At 38.4% G+C, this 17,887-nt stretch overlaps 1 protein-coding gene across 3 annotated transcripts in view; it reads left to right on the top strand.

Moving 5' to 3' along the window:
• Nucleotides 1-17,887, top strand: part of safb (scaffold attachment factor B) — a 62,577-nt gene that overhangs the window by 15,455 nt on the left and 29,235 nt on the right. For 2 of the 3 annotated variants that reach the window (XM_048614035.1, XM_020517924.2), the window contains exons 4-11: nucleotides 4,993-5,250; nucleotides 6,702-6,779; nucleotides 8,388-8,415; nucleotides 9,951-10,449; nucleotides 10,931-10,980; nucleotides 11,571-11,686; nucleotides 14,399-14,548; nucleotides 15,803-15,924. In XM_048614035.1, coding sequence (XP_048469992.1) covers nucleotides 4,993-5,250; nucleotides 6,702-6,779; nucleotides 8,388-8,415; nucleotides 9,951-10,449; nucleotides 10,931-10,980; nucleotides 11,571-11,686; nucleotides 14,399-14,548; nucleotides 15,803-15,924 — 1,301 coding nt within the window. The remainder of the gene's footprint in view (nucleotides 1-4,992; nucleotides 5,251-6,701; nucleotides 6,780-8,387; nucleotides 8,416-9,950; nucleotides 10,450-10,930; nucleotides 10,981-11,570; nucleotides 11,687-14,398; nucleotides 14,549-15,802; nucleotides 15,925-17,887) is intronic. The other variant, XM_020517926.2, reaches the window with a different exon arrangement.

Consider the following 17,887-nt stretch of genomic DNA (forward strand, 5'->3'; position numbering starts at 1 on the left):
CATTCACAAATGTCTCTGATGCATTGATGGCTAAGCCAGCATTTATTCTCAATTCCTAGTTTACACTGGCACATGTGGTGGTTAACTATCCTGAGCTATTGCAGATGGTGTAGGAATATACAGTGCTTTTAAGTGTGTTCAGGATTTTGACCCAGAAGCAATGGAGGAAGAGCAAGATGTTCCCGAAACAGGATGGTGTCTGGTTAGAGGGAAACCTGAAGATGATGGTGCTCCTGTGCTTCTGCTGGCCTTGTCCTCAAGCAGTAGAGATAACGGGCTGGAAGGTACTGTCTGAGCAGCCCTGGTGACGTGGGGAGGGGTGGGGGGAATGGAATCCACTTGCTAAAATTAGATGTTGTATTGTAAGTCATAGGAATTTTGAAGATAGATAATTTTCTACAATACAAATTACAAGCAGCAGTAACTGAATTCTGAGACCTGTAGATCTCTGTTGGCAGCAGCCTTCCAGTTGCAAAAACACTCATCAGTCTTAACTTTGCTTTCTGCCTAAGCCAATTTTTGATCCAATTTGCTAATCTCTTTTGGATCCTCCCATCTTTTACATTTTTGACTAGCCTTGTGTGATCTCGTCAAAGGCATTGATAACCACCTTAAATAATGTACTTGTCACACCTATTCATATTGTAATCAAGTGATGTATTTACTGAAAAGGGCGTTAAATATTTTAATAACTTATCTATTAAATTTAACCCCATTCAATCTTTCATAATACTTTCTCCTTGTCATCAGCTGTTTAGGTATTGAATACAGCTGCAATTATTCATTAAAACTAGCCAGATCTTTTGCCTCCACACATTTGATCTTCAATTGCACATTCTTCCCTTTTTTCCCATAAAAGAAGTACACTCTTAGATGTACACTTGCAATGCCAAGATATACAAGGCTATGGGTCAAGTACTGGAGAATGGAGTTAGAATAGTTAGGTGGTTGTTTTTGACTGGCACATATTTGTTGGGCCAAAAGGCCTTTTTCTGTGCTGTAGACCTTTATGAACTGTTAACCTTTTTGCTTCCTAATAGGCCTTGTTATTCCCTTAGTTATCCTCTTGATGTTTATGTATTTTCAAAAAAACTTTGGATTTTCATAGATTTTTACTTTTTTAATCTACTCTTTGCTTCCCTAATGCTCCTTTTCATCTTAACCACATGATTTGCAGTTTTCTCGCCTTGTGCATTGTTCAGCTCATGACATCTTTTTTTGCGGTTTGAAGATAAGTTGAAGTTAGGACTGCTTTCCATGGAAAATGGAAGGCTGAAAGGTGATCTGATTGAGGTGTTCAAAATCATGAGGGGCCTAGACAGCACCTGTTTAGAGAGTTGAGTGGGAGTATGCATGATTAAATAAGCAGTGTGGGTAAAACCAGTTTTGTGCATCAAGTGTTTCAGGTCTGGAATGCACTGCCTGAAGGTGTGGTGAAGGTGGGTTCAATTGAGGCAGTTATTTGAAAGGGAGTAGTGCAGAATTATGGGTTGAAGGCAGGAAGTTAATGTTGAATTGAAATACTAGTTCAGAAATCTGCAGACACAGCAGGCCCCTTGCACTGTAAAGTTGTGATCTTAACTCTGCATCTTGTCATCTAAGGGTCTCTAGATTTAGCTGTCTTACACCCTTTGTGAGGGCATGTTTACCTTGAACCCCTTTACCATGAGTATGCTAACTTTAATTGGGTTAAGATTATTAAAACAGAAGTGTTTCTCCCATTAATACTCCATCAGTCTGTCCAGCTTCATTCTCTAAAACTAAATTGAGAAAAACCTCTCCCTCCTAGGTTTGTCTAGCTAGAAGGGTTACCTATATGCAACTTAAGGATCTTTGGACCTTTTGCGCTGGCTGTATTCCAGTTGTTATTGTAATTCAGACTTGTTTTTGCATTTCTCAAATGTTTCTACAAGTTTGACTTTTTGGAGGCCTATCTGCTTTTTAATCCCCCTTAATCTCAGCTAGAAACTCATGTGACCAACCACCAAACTAATCCATACTTCCACAGTATCTAAAGAAAAAGTATATTTCCAAGCAATCTGTACCCTCAGCTGCCTTACTACCATCCTTGCATTAGGTATAAATCATTCAGTACAATCAAGCATTTTATTTTTGTTTCTGTTGCCTTCCACTTGTTAATTTTCACCTGTCCATTTCCAGCTGTGTTTTTCTTCTTTTGAATCTATGTTCAGCTTCACATCTCTGGCTAGCTCTCTGAAACACATTCCAACAGCACTGGCAAACCTGCTTGTGAGCTTATTGGTCTTGAAAGATCTTACTTCCCCAGAACTAGTTTAATGCCCTTAGAATTTGAACTCATCCTGCTTAGACCATCTCTCTGACTATGGATTCATCTCATCCAGTTTCTGTGCTCAATTTCCTGTGGTTCTGCTTCTTGGTCTCTCTCCAGGATCCTTAAAATTTGCCTGTAGAACTTCAAACTGTTTTATACCTAAGCCATTGGTACTAATCCAAACCACGGCACACTGCAAAAAGCCTAGTACCCTTGTTCATCTGGGATTTTCTACAGTTTAATATCATTCTACTGTCAGCCATCAGTAAAGTGATGGAACAGCTCTTCCATGGTGTTATCAGGTAACACTTGCAAGGGAATAAACTGCTTGGTGATGCTCAGCTTGGTTTCCACCAGGAACACTCAACTGCTGAGCTCATTACCGCCCAGATCTCAGCATGAACGAAAGAACTGAACTCTACAGGTATGAGTGATTCCTTTGTCATCAAGGCAGCTTTCGACCAAGTGTGCCATCAAGGATACCCAGTAAAATTGCAGAAAATTCTTCAGTATCTGGAGTCATGCATAGGACAGGAAGGTGGTTGTTAGAGGTTAATCACCTCAGTCCCAGGGCATCACCAAAGAGCTACTCAATAGTGTTGAAGGCCCAAGCATCTTCAGCTGCTTTACCAATGATCTTCCATCCGTCATTCAGTACTCTTAGATATTGAAGCAGTCTTTGTTCATATGCGGTGACTTTTGGACAACATCCAGGCTTGGGCTTATAAGTGGCAAGTAACAATGGTGCCACACAAGTGCGAGGCATTGCCATGCATCTCCAGCAAGAGAAAATTTGACCGTCACTTCTTTGGCGTTCACCATTGCAAATGGCATTGCTATCCTCACTGTCAACATTCTGGGCATTACTATTGGTCAAGAACAGTTTCTGACCAGCCAAGTATATAAGAAAAGGTCAGATGTCAGGAATTCTGCAGTGATTCATTCCCCTCAGTCTCCCCAGCGCATACCCCACCATCTATACTGTATGAATCAGGAATGCAATAGAATACTCTCCACTTGTCTGGAAAGGTGCAACTGCAACAATATTCAAGAGGTTTGACAGCGTCCAGATCAAAGCAATCTTTGCACCATGTTCAGCATTCAGTCTCTTTACCACTGACAAACGGTAGCAACTTTGTATATGGTCTACAAGATGTACAAAGGTCAGCATGCCATCTGGACCTAACGAACACGTGACCTTTTCCACCTAGAAGACAAGGGCAACAGATGCATTGGATCATCTTCATCTGCGAGTTTCTGATCAAGTCCCAACTTGAAAGTATATTAATGTTCTCTCATGTCACTGTCAAAATACTCCTTTCAAACAGCACTATGGATTTACCTTCTACATTGGGGACTTAAATGGTTCAAGAATACAATTTGTTTCCACTTTAATCATAGGATCATAGAAGCCCTACTGTGTGGAAACAGGCCACTTGGCCCAACAAGTCCACACCGACCCTCCGAAGAGCATCCCACCCAGACTCGTCTCCCTACCCTATCCCTGTAACCCTGCATCTCCCACAGCCAATCCACCTAACCTGCACATCTTCAGGTGGGAGAAAACAGGAGCACCCGGAGGAAACCAGCACAGACACGTGGAGATGTGCAAGCTCCACACAGATAGTCGCCCAAGGCTGAAGTTGAGCCTGGGTCCTCGGCACTGTGAGACAGCAGTGCTAACCACTGACCCACTAAGGGCACATAGGGTTGGGTGATAAATACTGAAATAGCTGGTGATACCCATATCCCACAAACAAAACCTTTGAAAGGTTTCTATGCCATAGTATATACATTTGACAAGACAGCCATACTTCCCTAATTGGTTAACTTAATTCATTTCACAGATATGAAAATTTTTTTTGTTAATATACTTACCATTTTACTTAAACTAAACAATTGTTATTTGGATACTTTGCAGAGCACACCCCTCCACCCCCAAGTTTGAGATTCCAGTCCCACCCCAGTCCTGCAAGAACCTTCACAAGTGCTCCCAGGTCACTGAAGTGTCCGAGTGTTGATAAATTACTGCCTTGAATATATTGCATAACTGATAGCAGCCTGTTTTATAAAATCTGAGTAACCTAGATTGGTGCTATTAAATTTGTAACAGTCCTCAAGATAATTGTTTATTGTAAAATCTGTGCCAAGTTTGGGTATTTTCATGAGCACCTGGATGTCTCATTATGGGTTATCCATATATTGTATCATCTAACTATATAAAGATGTAATGACTGATTACCTCTGTGACCTGAACTGCAAATTCTGTACCTCTGCTGCACTTCCATTCTGAATGTGGACTAGGCAAACTTTTGATGTAGCTAAGTACAAATTAAGCTGCATAAGTTAACAAGCAAACATTCAAGAGCAATGGTTAGGGCTTAACTAATTTGGTTAATTAGCTAGTACACCTTGTCTTCATACAGTAATATAGCATAGTGAACATGACAATGTCCATTTCAGTGGGTTGTCTTGTTAGACATGCCACTACCCTACTGTATGAAGTCTTAATTAGGAAATTGACCAACTTCCAATCTTGAAAGTCAATGTCATGAGTTTTAACTCGTTTTGGGGCATTGAATCAATCTTCAGAATGGTAGCTTGGCACTGTATTATCTAACTGTTTGAGTTACATACAGTGAGTGTTTCCTAGCCTGTTGATAGCCATACCCTAAAGTAATGTGCATATTTCATTACAGGAGGATATTGAAGCCAGTGTTGACCAATTACAGGACATTTCAGCATTAGATGTTAATTTTGGGCCTGAGACTGACATCGAAGGTGCAATGGCAGGGTGCGCTGATGAAAATGAGATTGAACAAATCACAGCATCTTTAACCGAAAATATTGAACACGTAGGACTACCTGTAGATATCACTATGCAGCTGCCTTTGGAGATGGGTGCAGAAGAACCACTGGAGTCACCTCTAATTCTAAGCACGGATCTACCAGCTGAAGTATGAAGAATTTAAATTAACTCACTTCTCGTGGATGTGTATTTGCATTTACTTGTGGTTGGATAAATTCTGAAAAGGGAGCAAAGCTGAACGTGAAATTTAGCTTATTATGGAAAGCACTGGATAGTGCATTAGATTAGAAAATTTTCTTTGGAGATCTGGGTTCTGATACTACCCAGCCTCTGGAATTAGAGCATTTCCTGTTTGGTGCAGAACCTATCCTTGAAATTAATAATTTCCTAACAGTGCAAACAGACCATAAAAAGGGGAAAGATTTTATAAATAGGGATGCAAAATATTGGTGATGCCAATATTTTGGACACCCACTTAAAAAGGGGGGTCTTAAATCTCTAGAGACGTGTTGCATAGATTGACTAGGAAAGTACCTAATATGGGGTGGAACTTCAAGTTGAATAGAGTAACTTTAGATACAGAACTGTTTCCACTGAAATGTGCTGAAGATTGAAAGAACTTTTTTTTTAAAGGTTCTAATGTTCCATTTCAATGATCAGTGAAAAGTGAAACACTTTCCTCTGGTTGTTGGGGGAATTGTCATTGAGCGATCATCAATTTAATGAGAATTTCAAAAATTCTTCTTTTAGGGTTCAAAGGGGGAATGAAGTCGGCACATTGAGTGTTTGCTACAGGCAGAGTCTGATGTACATTTTAATGAGAAATTATCAATATTTGAAAGTGGGGCTAATAGGTGTAAAAGAGTTGTTATTGAGCAATGAACTGCTTAAATCTCTGCGCTTCTGGTTTTATCTCAATCTAGCTTTATCTCAATCTAGCTTTTGCTGTACATAACATTCATAGCTCGCAAATTGGCAAACTCAGCCAAAGTGGGTAGTGTAGGAAGTATGCGATGTCAATGTTATGTTGGGAAAATTACACTGTTCTGAGATTGGAATTAAGCAAATCTTTGATTAAAAGCAGTAGAAATAATTGTATTCACTAACTCGTGCCTAAACTGGAAAGAACTATTGATTTTAAAATGCTGATATTGGGTGTTAAATGTAATCTTCCAATGACTCATCGATTTAGGGACTTAGTGGAATTGTTCTAAAGGTTCATGTCCCACCTGCAAACATGTCTGAACAGGTTTATTGAAATATTCGTTTCTGGTTCTCAAATAGAACGTTAGAATTGGAAGCTTGCGTAGATGGAATCTCAGCAGTTCTGAGACACTTTTTGACATTTCTAATAACAATCTGACTATTATCAGAAAGTCACCTTTAATTTTCAACTACATCCAACATTAAAAAAATTGAGAATCGTATTTTGGGACAGGGACCTAACTTCATTTAATTCTGGAGCTTCGTGGCCACTGCTGTTGGATTTGAAAAAGATGTTTATTTGTAGTATTTTCAGTGCACATATTCAGTGGCATGTTTATATGTTCAATCAGTTTGAACTTTTTTGTCTGAAGAATATTTGATGTCATATTTCAGATCGTGGATGAACCAAAGGAGATGATGGACTCTGAGATGCCTTGCAGTGCAGAAGAGGAGTCTATGTCGATTAAAGAAGTAGGATGCCATTTTGAAACTATTCTTGAAACAAATGTCATTTTGAAATAGCTGCATTGTGTTAAGTGGATAGATTGGATGTTACTGACAGTTGATTTTGAGAAACTAATAACAAATTTGGTTTGTTAATTTTCATACTGCTTTAGCAGATATTTGCTGGTGTAGATGTATTAAAAGTCTGTTTTCTTTCCTGCTTTTGGACATTGGTCTCTTATCTAAAATCTTGTACTCTTTAGGAAAAGCCCTGTGTTTATGGGTTATGAGCTCTGCAGAATTTTTATTTATAGTTAAGCTTTGTTTGCTATTTAGACAGTATTATGAGGTAAACAGCAAGAGTCTACATCAAGTGTAGCCAATGTTGTGTACTGCAAGTACAAAAAGTGAAACGTTTATCAAATGGACATTATTGAACTAGTAGATATCTGCAAAACATTGGATGTGGAATTCATATCTTGCAACTGTATTGAAAACTTCTAATCTACCCTATCACAACAAAACCATCCCTCATTCCACTAGAGGGGCAGGGTCTTGTAAACTGCTTTCATTCTTGTTTAGTTGGACAAGGCTGTGGTTAATTGATTTCAGCCTGTTGGTGTAGCTTTGGATTTCAAGGGCAGAGATATCGGTACGTTTTATTAAGTTTGCCCACTGCCTACAGATAGTGTCCTTTTGGAGGGCATCATATGCATTTGGGGCCAGAGAATAGTCCTTTGAAGGATAACAGTGGTGACCTTCTAAGTGGAGAAATGAAGACATTGCAGGAAATGGAATGATGGTGTTTATTTTGGTGACTGCAAAGATAGAAATGTAGTACAAAACATAACCTGGGGAAGGCTTGTTTTACACAGTATATTTTTGACAGTTTTAATAATTCACTTGCAATTGCACTTTATGTACTGGTTTAGGACACATTGACTTTGAAAACCTCAACTGAACTGATATGATGCACTTAAAAACAAAGAGCTGGAGAAACCCAGATCTGCTAGCATCCGTGCAGATAGAAACACAGTTAATGTTTTTAGTCCAATGTGATTCTTCAGAGTTCTAAACTCTTAACTCTTTCAGTCTGTAGAGATACTGCAAGACAAACTGAATTACGCCACTTTGTTCTTATTCCAGATTTCCAGCATCCTCAGTAGCTTGATGTTATTTGGTATAGCTCACTTAACTATCAACATTGCTAACTATAGTTACCAGAATGCAGCTGTAGATTTATCTTTGCTCTGCCCAAGTTGAGCTTTTTAAAATAGTTAATGTGTTTTTGCATCCTTTACCTGTGGCATAACTAGGAACTCTTGGGCTCTGGCTGCTTCATTTTCTAATTTTTGTCGTCCTGTTCTGTGCCAGAAATGCCAAAGCAACATTGCACTCTGACATTTAGTTCATAAAAAGGCAGTTTCTGCTCAGTTAAAACAATAGTGTTGTACATAAAGAGTCTTTCAGGTTAATACCTAGTTTAGATCATGTTGCGCTTGGGCCATCCAAAGACAAGTGTGAATTGCAACTTAAATTTTGGAGACATTAAATGGCCATTGGACCTTAATTATGTGTTAGCTCATGTTGGTTATAGATAGCATTAACAAAATTTCTAATTTCATTTATTTTCAGGATGCTGAAGATTTACTTGAAGAAACAGGTATTAAAGAAACCCTCTTTTCATCCATGTCCCCCAGTGCAACTTAATTTTTTTTTCTCAAGTTTAGAAAAAAAAAACATGATCATGTGCAAGTATTCTGGTGTATAATAGCAGTGGTTCAGAGCAGAACAGTACAGGGAGATTGGAAAACTTAGGCATGTCCCAGATCTCCTACATTAATTCAATCACTACAAGGCTTTAAATTGCACAACTGACCCAACATAGTTGATTAGTCCTCCAGCTTTCCTGAATGGGAAGAACCAGCATTACACTGTTTTGAGGAAGATCTCGTTTTTGTTGAAGTCTTAATTGATTAACTGAACATACAATTGCATTTATATGATAATGACTTTCAAATTGGTTTTAGGGTGCTTTAACAGCTATTGAAGCATTCCTGACAAACATAAGTACAGGAAAAAAATACTAAAACTGAGCACCTGATTCAAATGTAACTTCTGCCATTTGTACATTTTTAGTGAACGGAAACCTACAGGAGAGACGTATCAACTTCTGCGTCATCCACTGGGACAGTTATTTAACTTGGTGACATGTTTATCTGTCATTCTAGGGCAGCAGTAAATGTGCAGGTACTCTTTGCTTTGGTGATTTTGGCCTGGAAGTTCTTTCAAGGGAGCAAGGAAATGCAGTGAATCAGTTGTGCTATTTAGGCATGATTATATTATTTATAATGTATGTGTGTGTATATATATATATATATATATATAAAGGCCAGCATGTATTAATGCTGTTATCTCTTTTGCAATCTAATTGGGTCTTAAAACCTGATCTGGTGGCATGTATGAGTACACAAGAGTACTTTTTTCATACATCTAAATTCGACATAATGGGCAATGAGATGGAAGTGCCAATTCTTAGGGAAGTGTTAGACTCTAAACTGAACTATTATAAAAGTAAAAGAAACTGACCAGTTTATGATATTTGAATTAAAAAAATACAAAGTCGTGTGAATTCAAGAAATGCTGCAGATTAAAGCAAGTAGAAGACAAGTCTCCTCAGGAATATTTTAAAAAAACTCGAACAGTCTGCCCATGTATGTTTTGTTGGACTCTTGCTTTACTTGGAAGAAATGAAGTTAATCAGAAGACTTAGGACTCTCAAAAGGAAACATTTATTGAACAATCGTGGATGCAGTTTGGAAATAGTTTCTGATCATCTTGAACTGCAAAGGAATTTCTGGCTTCAACTGTTTACTTCTTGGAAATACACGGACTTGTCATGGTCTCACTTGAACTGCTTCTGCTATCTTCCAAAGTTATCGGTTTGCAGCATTGAGGACTCCTGATCTGTGAGGTTAATGAAATATCTATTGGTAAATTAGTGAAGAAATTACAATGAATTTAATTTCTCTAGGTAGTTGTGTGCTCCCTCAGTTTTCCAATCTCTCTGTGATACTAGTGAACACTAGGGGCAGTGTCCTGCATAGTTACACAGCAGACACATTAGCTCCGTGTATGTTTTGCTGTATTTCAGTGGTAATTAAACCTTGTGCCATTCTATTCCCATTGATCCCGTAGAGAAGGAGAATGTAGCCGAGAGTTCGGGGGAAGCTTGTAGTTCAGTCCCTATCGAGGAGGAACTCCCTGAAGAGGCTCAGCTATCTGCACAAGAAATGATCGACATAGACTCCTACCAGAAAGAAGAAGAAGATGACAACCTCTCAGTTACAGTACAAGCAGAGGATGCACTGACACTAGAACTCGACAATGACTTGCTTTTGGATGCGCCCAAGAAAGAATCAAAACCACTGGGGACTGACTCCGAGAAACCCTCTGATCAAGCACCCTGTGGCAATAAAAATGAAACTGAAGTGAATGCGACAGTAAATTTGAGCGAAACAGAAAGCGACCAACAGAAACAAGAGTTAGAAGTGACAGGCATTGAGAGTACAGAGAAAGAACAGCCAGCAACTGAGGAAAGCAAAGATGAAACCATGAAAACAGAAGATGAAGGTGATTCTAATGAAGCAGCTAAGAAAGAAACCTCGATTATAGAGGGCAGTGATCAGAACAAGAGGTTTGTTGTTTCTCAGTTCTAGATCAGAAGCTTTCTTTTTTTATTCATACTAAGATTCCAGTAAACCTATCTCGTGAATTGGCCTGCGCAGTGGTGATAATTTAGATTTTTTTTTGTTTAAAAGTTCTTAATTTTCTTTTCCTATACTGTTAGAGGCAACTTCCTTTTACACTTTCTGCTCTCCTCCAACCTGCAGAGGTTGTTCACAAACTGGAATATTTTGCTTCTGTGTACTCTTCACCGACAGTACCAAAAATGTAACGAGGCATTTGTTATACAGTTCTGTTTCCAATTGGGATCTAAAATGTCATTGATTCCCCTACATCCGGTACGTTTGCTTCGTATTCTCAGTGATCTATAACTGATAGTAGCTATACATTGGTAGGTATTGGACAGTTTCTTGGAATGGAAAAGTATTTTTGGCAAGTATACTTAATTTTCATTTATTCTTTATTTAACAAATCTGATTTTGTACCTTTAGTTTTATCAAGGATGGAAAAGACATTAAACCTGCTGCAAAGGATGAGAAAGGTATGCCACCGTTTTAACCAGTAACTGCTGTTCAACATCGCTGTACTAACTCTATCGCAGTCGTTATTCATTTAATAAATATAGTTTTGTTCTTGTCATTTTTTGTTATTGAACCTTTACACTCAGAACTTTGGCGCTGTTAATGAGTGCCATTTCTGGGATTTTTGAAAGTTTACTATGCAAGTGACTATTCTGCCCTTCATTCATTCTTGAAAATCATTAAAATGTAATTTGAGAAGCGAAATAATGGTTTTGTTTATTTTTGCTATTATTAAATACCTTAACATTTTACTGTACTACGTACATAGTAAATGTTATATTTCAAACAGTAAACTTGCCTGGCTTCCAGAGAAGGAAGCTAGTTTGGGATCAGTTGTCATCGTTTAAGAATTGGTGATATCTATTTGAGGCATTGTGTGCCATAGAGATGTTAATAGCATTGCATTTACAGGGACACAAGAAACGCTTTATTCTCTTTTTTTCAATGCAACGATTGTTGAGTGTGGAATTTCTTCATATAAAGTGCAGTTTACCAGGTCATTTTTGAATTTCTTGATGTCTTTGCTTATTTTGCTAACCTTGTCATTCAGGCCGATCTGGTAACACCAGCGTTACAGATACTGCAGGGAAGAACCTTTGGGTGAGTGGTCTGTCCTCTGCCACCAGAGCAACTGACTTGAAGAACCTCTTCAGTAAATATGGCAAGGTAATGGTTATGAAAATGCTGAAGATTTGACTGTAATATAATGTATGAAATGTCTTTGGGGCTTGAAGTGCTTTAATGCTGATTGAACAATTTTTAGTTTGTTCGTGAGAATTAAAAGAAAGACAGGATATTGTGTAGCATGGGTTATTAGGACTGACTGAATTGGTTTATAGAAGGTCGGCATGGATCTCATGAGTAGAATGTCTACTGTGTCACAATGACTTGATGGAATACTTTAGATTTTTTTGTCAAATATCATCTAATGGAAATGTAATCTCTGATAACTGGGCAATAAGATTTGGATTTTTAAAACATAATTTTCTGTTAAGAACCTGGCAACAGTTATCTGCACTGATAACCTGCTAACTTTTGTCTTCTAGATTGGACAGCCCCCATCTAGCAGTTAATCTTAAAAACTGTAACATGTCTTGATTATAACAGATATTGGAAAAACATTCATGTACTTGACCAGATTCATTGTAGCTAAAATAACTAATTATCTTGCTTATCCCCAAGTGCAAATCAAAATGTTTGAACTATGCTAGTCAGTCTCTAATCCTGCACTGTCTTAACTTAGACTTCTCTAGGGTTCTGCTTGTGTTCTATCCTGTAAGAAGTTATATTTTCATACAATATTGATGTATGTTGGCTGCTAGTCATACAGTGTCTCAAATTTAGTGTAACTTGATTTTTCAATCTTTCCATTGTGGCATTTCCTGTCTCCGCACACTTGACTGCCACGCTCCCCTCCTCTTATCAAACAATCTTCCTGTATCTTGTCCAGATAAGTTTCAAGCAGCCTTTTAGGAAGGGGTTTCAGGGAATTTTGTGAAAGCAAACACTTGCAGACTTCATCATTAAAACCGGGGACATTTCTCTCTGATCCATCGAGTTGATCAAAACCAAGGAATCTCTAGCCTTGCATTGTAATTGTCTATGCCAGTCAGAAACTGTCTTGGCACTTGACAGAATTCTTCAAATTGGCACCCACCACTTGAGAGTCAGTCTTTCAAAAGATCACTATACTCTGCAAAGAAATCATTAGTTTGTCATCTAACCTAGGTTTTTTTAATCTAAAATTGTGTGAACTAATCCTCCCTAACCTAGTTAATTGAAACAAACTTGCTTAGTTTGACTACTTCTATGTCGGTTGATATTTTAGCAGTTTCACACTGCTTTGTCTCTTCTAAATAGTTGGAATATTTACATTTTCCACCTCCAAGCACAATGATCGGAAGCTTCAAAATTTTACCTTTTCAAAGATGCAAGTTGAATTTTAAAGTACGCTGCCTTAGATTTTTTTTTTAAATTTCACCTGCTGTCAGCACCAAATACAAATGTAACCTGAATAAAGATTTTGGAGTGTATCCTGAAATTTTTATTTCCAATAATGTTGGAAAGTAGCAAAATAAATTTTGCTCAAATGCTTCGATATCGCTTAGCTGGCTTGTTTTAATGCAATTTTAATGTATCTTGATCTTTTGTGTGCATGTTTAACATGTTCAGTCCGCTGGACCTGTCTGTCCTCGGTTAAGTGTCACTGCTCCAGGTAAAAAAATGTCAAATCTGCACTTTTGGCTGATACTTTGGGTTGAAGTCTTCAAGTAGAAAAGCAACCTTAAAAATGCCGATGGGTTGATTCAGTATTTAATCATAGTACGTGATACAATACAGAAGAAGCCCTTTGACTTAAATCAACCGTTTTTCAGATTCTTTACATTCTACTTTTGCAAAGCAAAGACAATATTGGAAAAACAAAATGGTAAAATACTGGTTGAGCCTATAAAAAGAAAAATACTATGATATTTTAGATCTTTATCACTCTGATAAAGCCCACTGTTCTAATGAAGGCTACATAGTTCATTACCAGCAGCAAATGTTCATTACCAGCAGTTTATTTATTACTAATGAAGAAGTGCGTCCTTTTTAGAAATCATGACTTTTGGAATAGAACATAAGAAATAGCAGGAACAGATTAATGAAACCTGTTGCAACTGCTTTTTTTTATTGTGTTTGTGGCTGCTGTTAGACTTCCTCCCCCCCTCCCCCCCCCAATGTCTTTTGATTCCCCGGGGGAAGAAGGTATTGATGTAGTTACAAAGTGACAGTCCTAGTTATCAGAGGGCATTCAAATTTTAAATGCTGAAATGGAAAATTATAATGGTTGACACAGACTCATAATAAAGTGACTATCTTTATAGGCAGGAAGTGAGTGTAGTTGATTCAGCTGTTTTTATAAATGTGGGTACAGCACCCAAGGCAGAAATTGAAACTCCTGAACCCATTGTATGGAAGGAAATTGCACAGTACTGAATCTTAATTACTGGAAACATGCCCAGAAATGGGATCTGAATGGACAATGGGCACACAAGAGGATTGTGTTGGGATGGGACTGGAATGATGGTACAAGAGTGATTAGAGGTGTTGAGTTTATTTAACAAATGTATTTTGGAAACCAACTGATACACACTGAGGAAGCATGGATTTTCAACCATGTGCATTTAGCTAAACATTCGCATTACTTAAATAGCTGAGTTAGTAGTTGAGTAGTTTTCTCATCTAATCTCTCTTTTTTTGTGGGCTGGGGCAGTAATAGTGGCCAGATATTCACTGAGACAAATGCAATTTGCCTGCTGAGAACTTACTGCAGTTTTAGAATAAAGTGATTGAACTTTGTTCTGTTCTCTTGGATGTGACACTTCATCTGTATAGGTGGTGGGTGCAAAGGTAGTGACTAATGCTCGTAGTCCTGGAGCACGTTGCTATGGATTTGTGACCATGTCAACCAGTGAGGAGGCGACAAAATGTATTGGTAATTTGCACAGAACAGAGCTTCATGGACGAATGATTTCTGTGGAAAAGGTGAGTGCAAAGCAACACGGGACAAATTCAAGTCTGAAAGAAAACAAATGCTGAAAATGCACTTGAACATGAGCATCTTCAAGAAAAGAGTGGTTAAGTTTTTGAATGAGCTCATCACTTGATAGTGCCTGAAAATACCATCGATAGGAAGAGTGATTTATTTGGAGTTGACCTGGAAGATCACTGGATAAAATATCCATGCCTTTTTTTTTCTAAAAATCCTTACTAATGAAATTGCTAGAAATTTCCAAATGTTTTCTTGATACTTGATAGTAAATTTGATACTTGGTTTGAATCTCAGTATGATGCCTGCATGTAGTACAAAACTGCTAGGATACTGTTTTGGTGATCTGAAAAGTCTGTACCCCTCACTTTTTTGTCATCTTTTAAACATTAGGTGCTAAGCAAGTGTATTTAAATTTCTAGGTCAGTGCTGATTGACCCAGTGGAGTTGGGGATTTAGTTTAATAATACACTGCTAAAAGGTAATGCATCAAAATTCTCAAAAGAATTACAAAGTTTTAGTAGCTGTGGCAGTTTACTAGCTCTGCTCTCCTATAGAAAGACAAATCTGCATTGCACATCATTCATTCCAGGACCTTTGTTCGCCCCTTGTCTTGAGCTTGCAATGTGTCTGAATGTAGTGTTAAATTTTGCTAGCGTGTCCTGGCTGAGTCTTCTCTATAAATGATTTGAACATCAAACCAGGATAATGCTTCCGGAGCGCTTTCTTGTTCTCTTCCTCTATTGCCATTCCTTGAGAACCTACTGAAGATGCCATTGTCCAAGACATGGTTCCTTTGGTTCACACATTTAGGTAGCAATGTAGCAACTGACAGTCATTTGAAGAATTGAGACACGATACTGTACTGACTTGCCACCTGCAACAGAGTAATTCATTGGCTAAGAGCTTTATGAACATGAGAATTATTTTGAGTGGATATATATGTGCACACATCAAGAAACTAAATTATGCAATATGCAGCGCATGGGATATTTAAGGTGAAAAGTTGAGGTAAAAGGTTGCAGAAGTACGGGGTGGGTGCGGCGAGCAAGTGAAAGTTGTTATTTTAAAAACAGTAAAATAACACAATGTGTACACTGTCCACTGTTGGAAGACCATTATGACTTGCTGCTGATGAGCAAAGCTGCAAGAAATCAACTAGCCTATAATGTGACATGTGGAAGCTTGTGTGGTAGGTTTGTTGTGGTTGTCCTGAGCAGATGTGAAATTTGTAAACTTCAAATTTTCAGGCTAAAAATGAGCCTTCAGGTAAAAAACCAGATAAGAAGGAGGACTCCAAAAAGGATCCAAAGTCAGCTTCAAGAGAACTCGGTGGTGATAGGCGTCATTCTGCAGAGTTCAAAACTGACAAGTGAGTTTTTAATACAGATTATTTGCTTAATAGACTTCTGATATGTTCTCAAATGTTTTGGTAGCTTTAGCTGAAATTAATGATATATTGCTGAATGTTGAGCGACCTGTCCGTAAACAAACAAACAAACTTCCAACTATAAAAGTATTTTGTTGTTTTTTCTGACAGTAAAAGGACTAGCTACAGTGTGAGACAGTAGAAGTGGCTTATGATGTTTTTAGGATAGGCTGTTATTGCAGGATTGCACAAAACATTGTTACTTGATTATGTTGAAACTTGCACATCATAAAAGGGGATAGAATTTAATAACAATGCTGAAGCTGATCCAAACAGGCATTCTGCAGTGACACTACAACATGTGAACTGAGCTTTACAGGCACCGTATTAGGGACTCGTCTGTTGATCAGTTAGCTATCTAATCTTTTATGCTAAGCTTGGCATTTGAAGAAAATTTACACCGCTCCTTTTCTAATCTCTAGTGATTCAAATTATAGACGCAAAGCTTTACGATAAAGAGATTGAAAATCGCTGCCCAGTCCTGCTCAAGAACCGCCATTTGGGCAATGTATCAATGCATACTTCTGACAAGCCTTGGAATCACTGCCTAACTTTGACTACAAGGGACCTCCATACTCAGAAATGGGCTATCTGCTTCACTTAAGAGTACCTTGTGAATAATGAGCTGATCAATTGTGGCCAGTTTTAAGAAAACTCTCGTCTGAATATTGATTTTATTTTGAGTAAACTTTGAAAGATTTCTCTTAGAAAGTGATGTCATGCTACTGTGATGTATTGCTGCTCTTATCTATGTGGTGAGTCACCAACTCCAGTCCTCAAACAGTGTTGATCTAGAAACTGCACAGAACCACAGCCTGGAATGATTGTTACTCTGTTCCCTCTTGTGGATAAGAGCAGCAATGCATCATAGTAGCATGCCAGCACTTTCCGAGAGAGAGTATTGGTGGCAAAGTGAGATAAAATCAAGCACATTTAAACTTCATTCTCAAAACGAACCAAAGACCTCCACTTCGTGAACTGAAAGTTAGGTATTGTGCACACTAAATGTTGGGGTGAACAGTCTGAGTTGTCAAAAAATTATATAGAAAAGTTGTGCTTTTGCTCAAAGAAATCTTCAAGATACCTGAGAAAATTCATGAATGGAGATGTGACCAATTTTGCTCACTAGCAAACCTTTAAAGGTCCATCAATAGCAAGCACGCAAGGAAGTTTGGTGTATTGGCAAGTAGCTGACCACCTGACTCCCCAAAGCCTGACCACCATCTACAAGGCACAAGTCGTAAGACCAAAATAAGACCATAAAACACAGGAGCAGAATTTGGGCCACTTGGCCCATTGAGTCTGCTCTGTCATTCAATCATGGCTTATGAATTTCTCAACCCCATTCTCCCCCCTTCTGCCTGTAACCTTTGATCCTCTTAACAACCAAGAACCTATCTATCTCTGTCTTAAATATACTCTGTGACCTAGCCTACACACCCTTCTGTCGCAATGAATTCCAAAGATCCACCATTCTCTGGCTGAAGAAGTTTCTCCTTATCTCTGTTCTAAAGGGTCTTCTGTTTACTCTAAGGCTGTGACCTCTGGTCCTAGTCCCTCATGCTAATAGAAACATCCTCCCAAAGTCCACTCTTTCCAGGCCTTTCAGTATTCTGTAAGTTTCAATTAGACCCCCCCTCATCCTTCTAAACTCCATCGAATATAGACCCAGAGTCCTCTCACATCCCTCATATGTTAAGTCTTTCATTCCTGGGATCATTCTCGTGAACCTCCTCTGGACCCGGCCAGGGCCAGTACATTGTTCCTGAGATATGGGGCCCAAAATTGCTCTCATTATTCTAAATGTGGTCTGAACAGAGCCTTATGAAGCCTCAGAAGTACATCCCTGCTTTTATATTCTAGTCCCCTCGAGATAAATGCCAGCATTATATTTGCCTTCGTGACT

Source organism: Rhincodon typus, chromosome 29 (genome assembly GCF_021869965.1).
Source record: "Rhincodon typus isolate 14 chromosome 29, sRhiTyp1.1, whole genome shotgun sequence".
Classification (NCBI taxonomy): domain Eukaryota; kingdom Metazoa; phylum Chordata; class Chondrichthyes; order Orectolobiformes; family Rhincodontidae; genus Rhincodon; species Rhincodon typus.